Source organism: Nothobranchius furzeri, chromosome 2 (genome assembly GCF_043380555.1).
Source record: "Nothobranchius furzeri strain GRZ-AD chromosome 2, NfurGRZ-RIMD1, whole genome shotgun sequence".
Lineage (NCBI taxonomy): Eukaryota > Metazoa > Chordata > Actinopteri > Cyprinodontiformes > Nothobranchiidae > Nothobranchius > Nothobranchius furzeri.
The window spans coordinates 11864201-11882342 of NC_091742.1; the positions used below are offsets into that span (position 1 = coordinate 11864201).

Below are 18142 nucleotides of genomic sequence, written 5' to 3' on the forward strand. Positions count from 1 at the left end.
CCTGGGATAGACGTGAAGGTGTCTGGAGAAGACAAGGAGAACGTTATGCTGCCTGCAACGTCGTTCAACATGACAGGTTCGGTGGTGGGTCAGTGATGGTCTGGGGAGGCATATCCACGGAGGGACGCACAGACCTCTACTGCCTAGGAAATGGTGCTCTGACTGCCATAAGGTATCGAGAGGAAATCCTTGAACCCTTTGTCAGACGCTACGCTGATGCAGCAGGTCCTGGTTTTCTCCTAATGCACAACAATGCCCGGCCTCATGTGGCAAGAGTATGCAGGCAGTACCTGCAGGATGAAGGAATTGAAACAATTGAATGGCCTTCACGATCCCCTGACTTAAACCCAATAGAACATCTGTGGGACATTATGTTTCGGTCCATTAGGCGGCGCCAGGTTGCTCCTCAGACTGTACAAGAGCTCAGGGATGCCCTCACACAGATCTGGGAGGAAATGCCACAAGACACCATCCGTTGTCTCATTAGGAGCATTCCCCGACGTTGTCAAGCATGCACACGAGCTCGTGGGGGCCACACAAGATACTGAAAAGCTATTAGAGTTGCAGAAATTAAGTTTTTGTAATAATGGACTAGCCTGCCACATCTTCATTTCACTCCGATTTCAGGGTGTCTACACAACTGAGCCCTCTGTAGGCTGATAACTTTTATTTCCATTAAAAGACTTGGAATCCTTTTGTTCCTAAGACATTGCCCTGTCGTTATTTGTACAGATATCCAACTTCATATTGAGACCTGATGTATCTAATGTGTTTCTTTAAAGTGTTCCTTTCATTTTTGTGAGCAGTGTATTACGAAAAATGTTGTGCTGCCATCTGAACCAACTGCCTTTATAAACACTCCAAACATGAAAAAAATCCATCCAACCATTTCTGCCGGTGTTTGATTTGAGGAACTATGTGTCTAAAATTTTTTAAAGTTCCTGTTTGTGATGTCACAAACGAGGAAATTAATATAGAACCGTCTCTCACATGCAAGAGAGACAGAGCAGCTGCTGGAGGAGCAGCAGCTCTACTTCAAACCCCTTCCAGATATTGGAGCTTCTCAGCTTATAGTAGCCTGAGTGGGGGTGGGGGGTGGGTAGGTGTGGCCAACTTCAGCTTGTTTTCTTAAAGTGACAGAGCCTTGAAACGGCTCATTCTGGGTGGTACCGAAACAGTCAAAGATAAAAATGCTGAACTCGTTTTGTGTGAGAAGGATTTAGCGCATCAAGGATAAAACTATTATATATCATAACATGAACAATGACAGACTTGAGGCTGTCTCTCTGTCCAGGGTTAATTGCTCTGTCAGTGTGAAGGACTTCAAGTCAAGCTGGAGAAGTGGAGAGGCCTTCTTGGCCATCCTGTGTTCCCTCAGACCCGATCTGGTGGATCTCTCACTGGTCCAGTCCAGAAGCAATCAGGAGAACCTGGAGGAAGCGTTTCACTTGGCTGAGAAGGAACTCCGCATCCCCCGCCTGCTGGATCCTCAAGGTGAATCCAAAGCTGTCCTGTTTATGGAAACAATGTTTACATAAATGTATGCAAAGCAGATATTTATAGTTTTTAGAATGCAAACACAGCAACAACGACGTGACATCTGACACCCTGTTCCTCCTCAGATGTGGATGTTAAAGATCCAGATGAGAAGTCCGTTATGACCTATGTGGCCCAGTTTCTACAGTATTCCAATGACATGCCAGCACCGGATGACCGCCTGCAGGTTAGCAAGTAAACTGTTATAACTCGAGTGTTGCAGGTCATCCCTTTCTGAGCATGAAAAATCATTTTTGAACCCTGCTCTGGCCTGGTGGTGGTGCAGCTGCTTCCTGTGGTTCAGCCCTCTGTTTCCTCACCTGCACGCTTCAATCCAGCTCCATCTGTCTCGCCGCTACACCAGGTACTCGCTGCCCTGTCTCCAGCTATGTTTGTGGGCATCTTTAATGCCAATCCCACAAACGCAGGCTGGTGGTTGACAGCTTCATTTATGAAACTGCAGGCGTCTCCATCGGAAGTCTGCAAAACTCAATCTAATAACACGTGCATGACATTAGGTTGATAAATTATCCTGAGGAATCTTTAAAGTTATGATTTTATTCAAATTTTATGCAACTTTAATAGAAGCTGACCTCTGGAGGGTTGCTGCTCATGCATAAGGTTGTGACTGAGTGGCAGGATCTCCAGGACTTTGATGCAGAACATCAGAAGAAGTCTCCTCTGCAGCATCTCAGCACGTCGTGCACGCAGGGCAGGACCTCCGCTGCCCTCATGCATAGCCAGGTGAGTTAAACGCAAAACAGCATCAGCTTTGATCAGCAGATTTCTTCAACTTTGTTCTTTTTTTTTTTCTAGGGAATTATTAGGAGGTTTACTCCCCAAACTCAGGGATGTTCCGAAGAGCGGCAGCCATTTGAAACTGCCTCTCAGGCACACATAGGTCTAGATACAGGATGTTTTGTTCTGGCCAGAACCAAATATGTGGACCAGATTGGAAATGTTAGCCTGCAGGATCCTACAAAGCTGCACACAATCACAGAGGATAGACAAGCCATTGTTGCACCCCCCGCAGCGAGTCGCTTTCAACCTGTAGCCCGAACTGAACGAGAAGCGGAATCTGAGACGATTTCTAAACCTCAAGCTTCAACTCATCATCCTCCTAAAAGCCCCTCGGTTTTTGGATCAACGTCTCTAGAGAGTCTAGTCGTGTCTGCACCGTCAGCTGGTTTATCAGCCCTGCACGCTCAAAATATCAGACACGAGTTCAGAGCAGCAGAACTGAAAACTTCACAGCGCCCTGCTGCTCCACGGCCACCGGTCGTGATCCAGAGTGAAGTCCAGTCAAAGGCCCGGTCCATGGCGAGGAGCAGACTGGAGAAGAGCCGGCTTCATCTGCAGGGACGCATCCAGCAGGCCACGAGGTTGTTCGGTGGCAAAGAGTTGACCGAGTCACAAGTCAAGAAGAAGCAGGTAAGAGTTGCAGCAAATAAGAGCGTCTTTATCCAAAACTCAGGACACTTTCTTGGCTTCGTGTTCTGTCTTGCTGCCAGTTTTGTTTGTGTGCCTTTGTCCAGCTGAACGTTTTTGTGTGCAGAAAGCTCTAAAACTTCTGCAGCCTGCCTCGCTCGCAGAGTTCCTGAGTGCAGTGGAAGCTTTTGGGGCTTTCTGCTCAGGACCTCAGCTGCAGGACTTGATGCTCGTCTCTGACTCAGTCCGAACCCAGTGGGAGGTAGGACCAGAACCGAACACAAAATTACCAAATCGTTTGTGTGAGCTTGTCTGCCTGTCTGGAATCGTTTGCACCTTTTCCTCACAAACGCTCGCCTGAAACACGTGTCTGCTCATCCATGTTGCGTGCAGGACGTGTGCAGAGAAATGGCTGCCTTTGTTCACAGCATCAAGTCTAAAGTCAGAGAAGAAAAGCAGCCATTTTCTGTTTTGCAATGTGAAAGGTTTACTAACGCTGACCAGACTGACCATGAGCAGCAGCAGGTACTTCCTTATCATCACCTCAACATCCAACTGCTCTACAGATTCTAGAAGATGACAACTACCATCGATTTCCCTGATGCTTCTCCTCCTCCCTCTTCCAGATTGCCGCCCAGGGGTCTTCACCTGCTGAGGAACCTTTTGAATCTCTCAGAGATAAGAGTGGAACGTTGACATCAAGCAGACCTTCTAGCCTTGCAACAGAAGGGTGAGGAGCTGGATGTTAAATCTTTGTTTGGTATAAATGGGTGATCATATATTTGTTTATTCATTTTCACCATGCAAGGATTTAATGCAATTGTGGTTTTGATAATTATTTCTTAATTAAAAATGCAAAAAAGTGTATTTTATGCAGATTTTAGTTTTTTAAGTCGTATTTTTTATTTTAGCTGATATTTTTTTTAATGAATTGCCTCCAAAAAAGAAAAAAATAATTCTTGACATTTTATTTAATCTAACCCAGGGGTGTCAAACTCATTTTAGCTCAGGGGCCACATTGCGAGAAATCTAGTCCCAAGTGGGCCGGACCGGTAAATTAAAAACAACTTCAGATTGTTTTCTTTGTTTTAATACAATCAGTATAAAACAAGGCTGGAGCCTGAGGACAGTGTATCCAAAATAGTACAAGTACAACACCTGAAGTGTGCTTGAAAATGTGAAAAAAATAAAAAATCAATCAATAAATAAAACATTCCTTAGTGATTCAAAGAGCTTACAGATCACATGGCTAGATCAGTTTCATGCAGCACTTAAAATATATTTGACTCATTAGGCCCGAGCAGTGAAGCTGCGAAGGCCTATTGTATCTGCTCCGTTTATTATTAGGCCCGAGCAGTGAAGCTGCGAAGGCCTATTGTATCTGCTCCGTTTCTTCTTATTATTATTCTTTTTTCTTCCGCGTCTTTGAATGGCCTTTAGGGGGTCTTAGCATATCCAAAAAGTCACCAAATTCTGGCCCAATATAGAAAGTGCGTGAAATTTACGTATTTCACTGGCGATGTGAAAGTTCGTCAAAAAGTGACTGAACAGCGCCCCCTAGAAAGTGAAAAATACCCCTCTCCATAAAGCTTAGTTTATCGTACAGTTATGAAATTTGGTATACTTGTAGTACTCAACAGTCCGCACAGAAAAGTCTCTTGCAACCATGGTCAATATCAAACAGGAAGTCGGCCATTTTGGAGTAAAGTGGCCATTTTGACCCCGTTTTGGCCATTTCTAGGGTCTATATTTGGTTGAACAGTTTGGTCATTTTTCGCACCATCGTCTCAAAAATTGTGCGAGATCGAACAGAATCGATGGACGATTCAAATGAGACAATAAAATTGACTTTTCGTAAATACTGAAGGGGCGGGGCCAGGCCTCAAAGTTCGAACACTCGCCAAAAAAATTCAAATTGCTATAATTTCATAAATGAAAGAATTACGGTTAAAGAAATGTTCTGTGGACAATTGTCATCGCCCTCCGAAGACAAATGAATGGTCGATTGATGATGTCACATAAGCCCCGCCCCCTCAGGACTTAAAAGGTCAAGTTTTACTGGGAAATTTTCCAAAATTCGCCCTTTCCAATAATCACCCCAAATTTGTAGCGGGTAACTGAAGACAAGTTGGGGTTGCTTGGCTTCACTTTATGGGAGTTTTCTGCAGAAGGCGGGGCTGTGGCGGCGCGGCGAATTCAGGCGTACCACTTAGGCCTTACGTTTGCCTCCCATTTCGTCATTTCTAGAGATATCGCCACGAAGCTTCTTGTGAGTGATCCTAGTCTGGCCCCCCAAAAGATCTGATGTGAAATTCCGGTGGGCGTGGTCTATTTTCTGAAATAGCGCCCCCTAGGACCATTAAAACTGACAGCCCCAAGCCATGCTTTGACTGAGGATTACGAAATTTGGTACACTAATGTGGTGTCTCAGGACCTACAAAAAAGTCTCTTGGAGCCAAGTGCATTGTCGCACAGGAAGTCGGCCATTTTGGTCCAAGTGCGCAATTTAGTGGTTTTCGCACACGTTGTTTGGAGAGTGATGCTCCGTCGCCCTTTTCACCAATTGCCTTCACACTTCGGCTACATACTCTTAACACATAGATGAAAAAATTCAACCGTCGGATTTTAAATAAGTATAAAGGTGTGGGCGTGGCTAAGCCTCAAACTTTGACCTGTCGCCACGCCACTCTTTTTTTTCACAGCTCCCTATTGGACTCCTTTTAACCAATCACCACCAAACAGTGGCGAATAGCAGCAGACAAGTTGAGGTCACTTGGTCTATAGTACTGGCAGGTTTCGAATAAAGGCGGGGCTTTGGAAGAATGGCGAAATTCGCCATCACGACATGGAAATACGTTTGTCTCTCATTTCTTCAGTCATTGTGACATCGCCATACAAGTTCTGATGAGTGATCCTACTCTGACCCCTAATAGAATTGGACAGCTGAAGTTTGTGGGCGTGGCCTATTTTCTGAAACAGCGCCCCCTAGGACCATTAAAACAGTCAGCCCCAAGCCATGCTTTGACTGAGGATCACAAAATTTGGCACACTAATGTAGTGTACCAGGACCTACAAAAAAGTCTCTTGGAGCCAAGCACAATGTCGCACAGGAGGTCGGCCATTTTGGTCCAAGTACTCAATTTAGTGGTTTTCGCACACGTTATTAGGAGAATGATATCTCCTCGCCCTTTCCACCGATCACCTTCAAACCTCTGCTATATACTCTTAAGACATAGAGGAAAAAATTCAACCGTCGGATTTTAAATAAGTATAAAGGTGTGGGCGTGGCTAAGCCTCAAACTTTGACCAGTCGCCATTACCTTATTTGACTTAACAACTCCCATGTGCATGATCAGATCAATTTCATACTTTGTCTGTGTGATCACTGACCACATCTGAAGACAGTGACAATGTGGACAGCTGACATCACCTAAGCCCCGCCCCCTGACTACAGGAAGTCAACTGTTTTATGGTGAAATGCCCATATTTGTTCCCTCTAATTTAGTCAAGATGACACTAAGGTCATGCACTGTCTTCATGATGTTGTAATGACCATTCAGATCTGATAGCTTTTCAGAAAGGCAGGGGCTTTGATGCCATGGCGATTTCTGACGTGACACTGTGACCTTACGTTTGACTGTAACTTCCACAAACAGCCTCCGACTTGCCCGAGACTGAACATCGCATCACCAGTGTGGTAAAGATAGAGTATCTCCTAGTGGTGAGACGTGTAATGGTGGGCTCAGAGGGGATGCTGAGTCAGGGTAAGGTGTGGACGAGGAGGCCGTTCACGGTTTCTGGTGTCGGGGTGGTTGACTTTCTGTTCCGCCAGACGTTCCCTGGTGCCCCCGGCTGCCGGCCAGGACGGAGAAGCGCGGAGCTGGGTTTGGAGAGCGTCGGGGATGGAGCGGAGGGGGTGCGGAAGGAGGGCGAGCAGCTTCGCTGCGAGGGCCGAACGACGCTGCTTGCAGCTTTAATTATTAGGCCCGAGCAGTGAAGCTGCGAAGGCCTATTGTATCTGCTCCGTTTCTTCTTATTAGGCCCGAGCAGTGAAGCTGCGAAGGCCTATTGTATCTGCTCCGTTTCTTCTTATTATTATTCTTTTTTCTTCCGCGTCTTTGAATGGCCTTTAGGGGGTCTTAGCATATCCAAAAAGTCACCAAATTCTGGCCCAATATAGAAAGTGCGTGAAATTTACGTATTTCACTGGCGATGTGAAAGTTCGTCAAAAAGTGACTGAACAGCGCCCCCTAGAAAGTGAAAAATACCCCTCTCCATAAAGCTTAGTTTATCGTACAGTTATGAAATTTGGTATACTTGTAGTACTCAACAGTCCGCACAGAAAAGTCTCTTGCAACCATGGTCAATATCAAACAGGAAGTCGGCCATTTTGGAGTAAAGTGGCCATTTTGACCCCGTTTTGGCCATTTCTAGGGTCTATATTTGGTTGAACAGTTTGGTCATTTTTCGCACCATCGTCTCAAAAATTGTGCGAGATCGAACAGAATCGATGGACGATTCAAATGAGACAATAAAATTGACTTTTCGTAAATACTGAAGGGGCGGGGCCAGGCCTCAAAGTTCGAACACTCGCCAAAAAAATTCAAATTGCTATAATTTCATAAATGAAAGAATTACGGTTAAAGAAATGTTCTGTGGACAATTGTCATTGCCCTCCGAAGACAAATGAATGGTCGATTGATGATGTCACATAAGCCCCGCCCCCTCAGGACTTAAAAGGTCAAGTTTTACTGGGAAATTTTCCAAAATTCGCCCTTTCCAATAATCACCCCAAATTTGTAGCGGGTAACTGAAGACAAGTTGGGGTTGCTTGGCTTCACTTTATGGGAGTTTTCTGCAGAAGGCGGGGCTGTGGCGGCGCGGCGAATTCAGGCGTACCACTTAGGCCTTACGTTTGCCTCCCATTTCGTCATTTCTAGAGATATCGCCACGAAGCTTCTTGTGAGTGATCCTAGTCTGGCCCCCCAAAAGATCTGATGTGAAATTCCGGTGGGCGTGGTCTATTTTCTGAAATAGCGCCCCCTAGGACCATTAAAACTGACAGCCCCAAGCCATGCTTTGACTGAGGATTACGAAATTTGGTACACTAATGTGGTGTCTCAGGACCTACAAAAAAGTCTCTTGGAGCCAAGTGCATTGTCGCACAGGAAGTCGGCCATTTTGGTCCAAGTGCGCAATTTAGTGGTTTTCGCACACGTTGTTTGGAGAGTGATGCTCCGTCGCCCTTTTCACCAATTGCCTTCACACTTCGGCTACATACTCTTAACACATAGATGAAAAAATTCAACCGTCGGATTTTAAATAAGTATAAAGGTGTGGGCGTGGCTAAGCCTCAAACTTTGACCTGTCGCCACGCCACTCTTTTTTTTCACAGCTCCCTATTGGACTCCTTTTAACCAATCACCACCAAACAGTGGCGAATAGCAGCAGACAAGTTGAGGTCACTTGGTCTATAGTACTGGCAGGTTTCGAATAAAGGCGGGGCTTTGGAAGAATGGCGAAATTCGCCATCACGACATGGAAATACGTTTGTCTCTCATTTCTTCAGTCATTGTGACATCGCCATACAAGTTCTGATGAGTGATCCTACTCTGACCCCTAATAGAATTGGACAGCTGAAGTTTGTGGGCGTGGCCTATTTTCTGAAACAGCGCCCCCTAGGACCATTAAAACAGTCAGCCCCAAGCCATGCTTTGACTGAGGATCACAAAATTTGGCACACTAATGTAGTGTACCAGGACCTACAAAAAAGTCTCTTGGAGCCAAGCACAATGTCGCACAGGAGGTCGGCCATTTTGGTCCAAGTACTCAATTTAGTGGTTTTCGCACACGTTATTAGGAGAATGATATCTCCTCGCCCTTTCCACCGATCACCTTCAAACCTCTGCTATATACTCTTAAAACATAGAGGAAAAAATTCAACCGTCGGATTTTAAATAAGTATAAAGGTGTGGGCGTGGCTAAGCCTCAAACTTTGACCAGTCGCCATTACCTTATTTGACTTAACAACTCCCATGTGCATGATCAGATCAATTTCATACTTTGTCTGTGTGATCACTGACCACATCTGAAGACAGTGACAATGTGGACAGCTGACATCACCTAAGCCCCGCCCCCTGACTACAGGAAGTCAACTGTTTTATGGTGAAATGCCCATATTTGTTCCCTCTAATTTAGTCAAGATGACACTAAGGTCATGCACTGTCTTCATGATGTTGTAATGACCATTCAGATCTGATAGCTTTTCAGAAAGGGAGGGGCTTTGATGCCATGGCGATTTCTGGCGTGACGCTGTGACCTTACGTTTGACTGTAACTTCCACAAACAGCCTCCGATTTGCCCGAGACTGAACATCACATCACCAGTGTGGTAAAGATAGAGTATCTCCTAGTGGTGAGACGTGTAATGCTGGGCTCAGAGGGGATGCTGAATCAGGGTGAGGTGTGGACGAGGAGGCCGTTCACGGTTTCTGGTGTCGGGGCGGTTGACTTTCTGTTCTGCCAGACGTGCCCTGGTGCCCCCGGCTGCCGGCCAGGATGGACAAGCGCGGAGCTGGGTTTGGAGAGCGTCGGGGATGGAGCGGAGGGGGTGCGGAAGGAGGGCGAGCAGCTTCGCTGCGAGGGCCGAACGACGCTGCTTGCAGCTTTAATTATTATTCTTTTTTCTTCCGCGTCTTTGAATGGCCTTTAGGGGGTCTTAGCATATCCAAAAAGTCACCAAATTCTGGCCCAATATAGAAAGTGCGTGAAATTTACGTATTTCACTGGCGATGTGAAAGTTCGTAAAAAATTGGCTGAACAGCGCCCCCTAGAAAGTGAAAAATACCCCTCTCCATAAAGCTTAGTTTATCGTACAGTTATGAAATTTGGTACACTTGTAGTACTCAACAGTCCGCACAGAAAAGTCTCTTGCAACCATGGTCTATATCACACAGGAAGTCGGCCATTTTAGGTTGAATTGGCGATTTTTAGCCATTTTGGCCATTTCTAGGGTCTATATTTGGTTGAACAGTTTGGTCATTTTTCGCACGATCGTCTCAAAAATTGTGTGCGATCGAACAGAAGCGATGGCCGATTCAAATGAGAAAATAAAATTGACTTTTCGTAAATACTGAAGGGGCGGGGCCAGGCCTCAAAGTTCGAGCACTCGCCAAGAAAATTCAAATTGCTATAATTTCATAAATGAAAGAATTACAGTTAAAGTAACATTCTATGGACAATCGTCATCGCCCCCCGAAGACAAATGAATGGTTGAATGGTGATGTCACATAAGCCCCGCCCCCTAAGTACTTAAAAGGTCAAGTTTTACTGGGAAATTTTCCAAAATTCGCCCTTTCAAATAATCATCCCAAATTTGTAGCTGGTAACTGAAGACAAGTTGGGGTTTCTTGGCGTCACTTTATGGGAGTTTTCTGCAGAAGGCGGGGCAGTGGCGGCACGGCGAAATCAGGCGTACCGACGTGGCCTTACGTTTGCCTCCCATTTCGTCATTTCTAGAGATATCGCCACGACACTTCTTGGGAGTGATCCTAGTCTGGCCCCCAAAAGAATCTGATGTGAACATCCGGTGGGCGTGGCCTATTTTCTGAAATAGCGCCCCCTAGGACCATTAAAACTGTCAGCCCCAAGCCATGCTTTGACTGAGGAGTACGAAATTTGGTACACTAATGTGGTGTCTCAGGACCTACAAAAAAGTCTCTTGGAGCCAAGTGCGAAGTCACACAGGAAGTCGGCCATTTTGGTCCAAGTACTGGATTTAGTGGTTTTCGCACACGTTGTTTGGAGAAGGATGCTCCATCACTCTTTTCACCAATCACCTTCAAACCTCTGTCATACACTCTTAAGACATAGATGAAAAAATTCAACCGTCAGATTTTAAATAAGTATAAAGGTGTGGGCGTGGCTAAGCCTCAAACTTTGACCTGTCGCCACGCCACTCTTTTTTTCACAGCTCCCTATTGGCCTCCTTTTAACCAATCACCAGCAATCACTGGCTAATAGCAGCAGACAAGTTGAGGTCAATTGGTCTATAATACTGGCAGGTTTCGAATAAAGGCGGGGCTTTGGGAGCATGGCGAAATTCGCCATCACGCCATGGAAATACGTTTGTCTCTCATTTCTTCTATCACTGTGACATCGCCACACAATTTCTGATGAGTGATCCTACTCTGACCCCTAATAGATTTGGACAGCTGAAGTTTGTGGGCGTGGCCTATTTTCTGAAATAGCACCCCCTAGGACCATTAAAACTGTCAGCCCCAAGCCTTGCTTTGACTGAGGATCACGAAATTTGGCACACTAATGTAGTGTCTCAGGACCTACAAAAAAGTCTCTTGGAGCCAAGCACAATGTCGCACAGGAGGTCGGCCATTTTGGTCCAAGTACGCGATTTAGTGGTTTTCGCACACGTTATTAGGAGAATGATGTCTCGTCGACCTTTCCACCGATCACCTTCAAACTCCTGCTATATACTCTTAAGACATAGAGGAAAAAATTCAACCGTCGGATTTCAAATAAGTATAAAGATGTGGGCGTGGCTAAGCCTCAAACTTTGACCAGTCGCCATTACGTTACTTGACTTGGTAACTCTCATGTGCATGATCAGATCAATTTCAAACTTTGTCTGTGTTATCACTGACCACATCTGAAGACAGTGACAATGTGGACAGCTGGCATCACCTAAGCCCCACCCCCTGACTACAGGAAGTTTACTGTTTTATGGTGAAATGCCCATATTTGTCCCCTCTAATTTAGTCAACATGACACAAAGGTCATGCACTGTCTTCATGATGTTGTAATGACCATTCAGATCTGATAGCTTTTCAGAAAGGGAGGGGCTTTGATGCCATGGTGAATTCTGTTCTGGTGGACGTTTCTGTTCTGCTGACGCGCCCTGTTGTCCCGGGCTGCTGGTCAGGAAGGAGCGGCGGGGTGCTGGGTTTTGAGAGCATTGGGGATGGAGTGGAGGGGGTAAGGACGGAGGGCGAGCAGCTTCGCTGCGAGGGCCGAACGACGCTGCTTGCAGCTTTAATTATTATTCTTTTTTCTTCCGCGTCTTTGAATGGCCTTTAGGGGGTCTTAGCATATCCAAAAAGTCACCAAATTCTGGCCCAATATAGAAAGTGCGTGAAATTTACGTATTTCACTGGCGATGTGAAAGTTCGTCAAAAAGTGACTGAACAGCGCCCCCTAGAAAGTGAAAAATACCCCTCTCCATAAAGCTTAGTTTATCGTACAGTTATGAAATTTGGTATACTTGTAGTACTCAACAGTCCGCACAGAAAAGTCTCTTGCAACCATGGTCAATATCAAACAGGAAGTCGGCCATTTTGGAGTAAAGTGGCCATTTTGACCCCGTTTTGGCCATTTCTAGGGTCTATATTTGGTTGAACAGTTTGGTCATTTTTCGCACCATCGTCTCAAAAATTGTGCGAGATCGAACAGAAGCGATGGACGATTCAAATGAGACAATAAAATTGACTTTTCGTAAATACTGAAGGGGCGGGGCCAGGCCTCAAAGTTCGAGCACTCGCCAAAAAAATTCAAATTGCTATAATTTCATAAATGAAAGAATTACAGTTAAAGAAATGTTCTGTGGACAATTGTCATCGCCCTCCGAAGACAAATGAATGGTCGATTGATGATGTCACATAAGCCCCGCCCCCTCAGGACTTAAAAGGTCAAGTTTTACTGGGAAATTTTCCAAAATTCGCCCTTTCCAATAATCACCCCAAATTTGTAGTGGGTAACTGAAGACAAGTTGGGGTTGCTTGGCTTCACTTTATGGGAGTTTTCTGCAGAAGGCGGGGCTGTGGCGGCACGGCGAATTCAGGCGTACCGCTTAGGCCTTACGTTTGCCTCCCATTTCGTCATTTCTAGAGATATCGCCACGAAGCTTTTTGTGAGTGATCCTAGTCTGGCCCCCCAAAAGATCTGATGTGAAATTCCGGTGGGCGTGGTCTATTTTCTGAAATAGCGCCCCCTAGGACCATTAAAACTGACAGCCCCAAGCCATGCTTTGACTGAGGATTACGAAATTTGGTACACTAATGTGGTGTCTCAGGACCTATAAAAAAGTCTCTTGGAGCCAAGTGCATTGTCGCACAGGAAGTTGGCCATTTTGGTCCAAGTGCGCAATTTAGTGGTTTTCGCACACGTTGTTTGGAGAGTGATGCTCCGTCGCCCTTTTCACCAATTGCCTTCACACTTCGGCTACATACTCTTAAGACATAGATGAAAAAATTCAACCGTCGGATTTTAAATAAGTATAAAGGTGTGGGCGTGGCTAAGCCTCAAACTTTGACCTGTCGCCACGCCACTCTTTTTTTCACAGCTCCCTATTGGACTCCTTTTAACCAATCACCACCAAACAGTGGCGAATAGCAGCAGACAAGTTGAGGTCACTTGGTCTATAGTACTGGCAGGTTTCGAATAAAGGCGGGGCTTTGGGAGAATGGCGAAATTCGCCATCACGACATGGAAATACGTTTGTCTCTCATTTCTTCAGTCATTGTGACATCGCCATACAAGTTCTGATGAGTGATGCTACTCTGACCCCTAATAGAATTGGACAGCTGAAGTTTGTGGGCGTGGCCTATTTTCTGAAACAGCGCCCCCTAGGACCATTAAAACAGTCAGCCCCAAGCCATGCTTTGACTGAGGATCACAAAATTTGGCACACTAATGTAGTGCACCAGGACCTACAAAAAAGTCTCTTGGAGCCAAGCACAATGTCGCACAGGAGGTCGGCCATTTTGGTCCAAGTACTCAATTTAGTGGTTTTCGCACACGTTATTAGGAGAATGATATCTCCTCGCCCTTTCCACCGATCACCTTCAAACCTCTGCTATATACTCTTAAGACATAGAGGAAAAAATTCAACCGTCGGATTTTAAATAAGTATAAAGGTGTGGGCGTGGCTAAGCCTCAAACTTTGACCAGTCGCCATTACCTTATTTGACTTAACTCCCATGTGCATGATCAGATCAATTTCATACTTTGTCTGTGTGATCACTGACCACATCTGAAGACAGTGACAATGTGGACAGCTGACATCACCTAAGCCCCGCCCCCTGACTACAGGAAGTCAACTGTTTTATGGTGAAATGCCCATATTTGTTCCCTCTAATTTAGTCAAGATGACACTAAGGTCATGTACTGTCTTCCTGATGTTGTAATGACCATTCAGATCTGATAGCTTTTCAGAAAGGCAGGGGCATGGCGATTTCTGGCGTGACGCCATGACCTTACATTTGACTGTAACTTCCACAAACGGCCTCCGATTTGCCCGAAACTGAATATGGCAATGAACAATCATGCCCTTTAGCCAATGAGGCACAAACGGTTGGTGAATGTTATATAATGTCACCAAAGCTGACCTCAATGGGACTTTTCTGTAGTTGGTCACAGCGCCACCTAGATAACGTTATCCTTCGATAACTTTAAAAAACATGGTCAGAATAGCATTAAAGTTGGTCACTGTCATCACACCACCAGTGTGGTAAAGATAGAGGATTCCCTAGTGGTGAGACATAAAATATAATGGTGGGCTCAAAGGGGATGCTGAGTCAGGGTGAGTTGCGGACAAGGTGGCCGTTAGCAGTTTCTGGTGTTGGGGTGGTCGACGTTTGTGTTCTGCGGACGTGCCCTGGTGCCCCGGGCTGCCGGCCAGGCCGGAGCGGCGCGGAGCTGCGAGGGCCGAACGACGCTGCTTGCAGCTTTAATTTTTTTTCTTTCTTTCTTTCTTTTTTTTTCTTCCGCGTCTTTGGATGGCCTTTAGGGGGTCTTAGCATATCCAAAAACTCACCAAATTCTGGCCCAATATAGAAAGTGCGTGAAATTTACGTATTTCACTGGCAACGTGAAAGTCGGTTAAAACATGTTTCAACAGCGCCCCCTGGAAAATTAAAAATACCCCTCCGCTTTGACCTTTTTTCATTGTAGAGCGATGAAATTTGGTACACTTGTAGATCTCAACAATACGCACAGAAAAGCCTCTTGCACCCATGGTCAATATCAAACAGGAAGTCGGCCATTTTGGACTAAAGTGGCCATTTTGACCCCGTTTTGACCATTTCTAGGGTCTATATTTGGTTGAAAAGTTTGGTCATTTTTCGCACGATCGTCTCAAAAATAGTGTGCGATCGAACAGAAGCGATGGACGAATCAAATGAGACAATAAAATTGACTTTTCGTAAATACTGAAGGGGCGGGACCAGGCCTCAAAGTTCGAGCACTCGCCAAAAAAATTCAAATTGCTATAATTTCATAAATGAAAGAATTACAGTTAAAGAAATGTTCTATGTACAATCGTCATCACCCTCCGAAGACGAATGAATGGTCTATTGATGATGTCACATAAGCCCCGCCCCCTCAGGACTTAAAAGGTCAAGTTTTACTGGGAAATTTTCCAAAATTCGCCCTTTCAAATAATCACCCCAAATTTGTAGCAGGTAACTGAAGACAAGATGGGGTTGCTTGGCGTCACTTTATGGGAGTTTTCTGCAGAAGGCGGGGCTGTGGCGGCGCGGCGAAGTCAGGCGTACCGCTTAGGCCTTACGTTTGCCTCCCATTTCGTCATTTCTAAAGATATCGCCACAAAACTTCTTGGGAGTGATCCTAGTCCTGCCCCCCAAAAAATGTGATGTGAAAATCCGGTGGGCGTGGCCTATTTTCTGAAATAGCGCCCTCTAGGACCATTAAAACTGTCAGCCCCAAGCCATGCTTTGACTGAGGATTACGAAATTTGGTACACTAATGTGGTGTCTCAGGACCTACAAAAAAGTCTCTTGGAGCAAAGCACCAAGTCGCACAGGAAGTCGGCCATTTTGGTCCAAGTACTCGATTTAGTGGTTTTCGCACACGTTGTTTGGAGAGTGTTGCACCATCGCCCTTTTCACCAATCACCTTCAAACTTCTGCTATAGACTCTTAAGACAAAGGGGAAAAAATTCAACCTACGGATTTTAAATAAGTATAAAGGTGTGGGCGTGGCTAAGCCTCAAACTTTGACCTGTCGCCACGCCACTCTTTTTTTCACAGCTCCCTATTGGACTCCTTTTAACCAATCACCAGCAATCACTGGCAAATAGCAGCAGACAAGTTGAGGTCACTTGGTTTATAGTACTGGCAGGTTTCGAATAAAGGCGGGGCTTGGGGAGCATGGCGAAATTCACCATCACGCCATGGAAATACGTTTGTCTCTCATTTCTTCAATCATTGTGACATCACCACACAATTTCTGATGAGTGATCTTACTCTGACCCCTAATAGAATTGGACAGCTGAAGTTTGTGGGCGTGGCCTATTTTCTGAAATGGCGCCTCCTAGGACCATTAAAACTGTCAGCCCCAAGCCATGGTTTGACTGAGGATCACGAAATTTGGCACACTAATGTGGTGTCTCAGGACCTACAAAAAAGTCTCTTGGAGCCAAGCGCAATGTCGCACAGGAGGTCGGCCATTTTGGTCCAAGTACTCGATTTAGTGGTTTTCGCACACGTTATTAGGAGAATGATGTCTCGTCGTCCTTTCCACTGATCACCTTCAATCTCCTGCTATATACTCTTAAGACATAGAGGAAAAAATTCAACCGTCGGATTTTAAATAAGTATAAAGGTGTGGGCGTGGCTAAGCCTCAAACTTTGACCAGTCACCATTACGTTACTTGACTTAATAACTATCATGTGCATGATCAGATCAATTTCAAATTTTGTCTGTGTGATCACTGACCACATCTGAAGACAGTGACAATGTGGACAGCTGACATCACCTAAACCCCGCCCCCTGACTACAGGAAGTTTACTGTTTTATGATGAAATGCCCATATTTGTCCCCTCTAATTTAGTCAACATGACACTAAGGTCATGCACTGTCTTCATGATGTTGTAATGACTATTCAGATCTGATAGCTTTTCAGAAAGGGAGGAGATTTGATGCCATGGCGATTTCTGGCGTGACGCTGTGACCTTACGTTTGACTGTAACTTCCACAAACAGCCTCCGATTTGCCCGAGACTGAACATCACATCACCAGTGTGGTAAAGATAGAGTATCTCCTAGTGGTGAGACGTGTAATGGTGGGCTCAGAGGGGATGCTGAGTCAGGGTGAGGTGTGGACGAGGAGGCCGTTCACGGTTTCTGGTGTCGGGGTGGTTGACTTTCTGTTCCGCCAGACGTGCCCTGGTGCCCCCGGCTGCCGGCCAGGACGGAGAAGCGCGGAGCTGGGTTTGGCGAGCGTCGGGGATGGAGCGGAGGGGGTGCGGAAGGAGGGCTAGCAGCTTCGCTGCGAGGGCCGAACGACGCTGCTTGCAGCTTTAATTACGCTTTCTTTCTTTCTTTTTTCTTCCGCGTCTTTGACTGGCCTTTAGGGGGTCTTAGCATATCCAAAAAGTCACCAAATTCTGGCCCAATATTGAAAGTGCGTGAAATTTACGTATTTCACTGGCAATGTGAAAGTTCATAAAAGAATGGCTGAACAGCGCCCCCTAGAAAGTGAAAAATACCCCTCTCCATAAAGCTTAGTTTATCGTACAGTTATGAAATTTGGTACACTTGTAGAACTTAACAATACGCACAGAAAAGCCTCTTGCATCCATGGTCAATATCAAACAGGAAGTCGGCCATTTTGGACTAAAGTGGCCATTTTGACCCTGTTTCGGCCATTTCTTGGGTCTATATTTGGTTGAACAGTTTGGTCATTTTTCGCACGATCGTCTCAAAAATAGTGTGCGATCGAACAGAAGCGACGGACGATTAAAATGAGACAATAAAATTGACTTTTCGTAAATAATGAAGGGGCGGGACCAGGCCTCAAAGTTCGAGCACTCGCCAAAAAAATTCAAATTGCTATAATTTCATAAATGAAAGAATTACAGTTAAAGTAACTTTCTATGGACAATCATCATCGCCCCCCGAAGACAAATGAATGGTCAATTGATGATGTCACATAAGCCCCGCCCCTTCAGGACTTAAAAGGTCAAGTTTTACTGGGAAATTTTCCAAAATTTGCCCTTTCAAATAATCATCCCAAATTTGTATCAGGTAACTGAAGACAAGTTGGGGTTGCTTGGCGTCACTTTATGGGAGTTTTCTGCAGAAGGCGGGGCTGTGGCGGCGCAGCGAACTCAGGCGTACCACTTAGGCCTTACGTTTGCCTCCCAT

The 18142-nt window shown here is 45.5% G+C and overlaps 1 protein-coding gene across 11 annotated transcripts in view; it reads left to right on the forward strand.

Moving 5' to 3' along the window:
- Positions 1 to 18142, forward strand: part of syne2a (spectrin repeat containing, nuclear envelope 2a) — a 110948-nt gene that overhangs the window by 17269 nt on the left and 75537 nt on the right. For 10 of the 11 annotated variants that reach the window (XR_011516201.1, XM_070544005.1, XM_054748117.2 and 7 more), the window contains 8 exons: positions 1295 to 1494; positions 1623 to 1723; positions 1823 to 1900; positions 2122 to 2280; positions 2353 to 2967; positions 3092 to 3226; positions 3358 to 3489; positions 3591 to 3694. Coding sequence is in view for 10 of the 11 variants with exons in the window: in XM_070544005.1 (XP_070400106.1) it covers positions 1295 to 1494; positions 1623 to 1723; positions 1823 to 1900; positions 2122 to 2280; positions 2353 to 2967; positions 3092 to 3226; positions 3358 to 3489; positions 3591 to 3694 (1524 nt within the window). In the remaining variant the exon portion in view is untranslated. The remainder of the gene's footprint in view (positions 1 to 1294; positions 1495 to 1622; positions 1724 to 1822; positions 1901 to 2121; positions 2281 to 2352; positions 2968 to 3091; positions 3227 to 3357; positions 3490 to 3590; positions 3695 to 18142) is intronic. The other variant, XM_070544019.1, reaches the window with a different exon arrangement.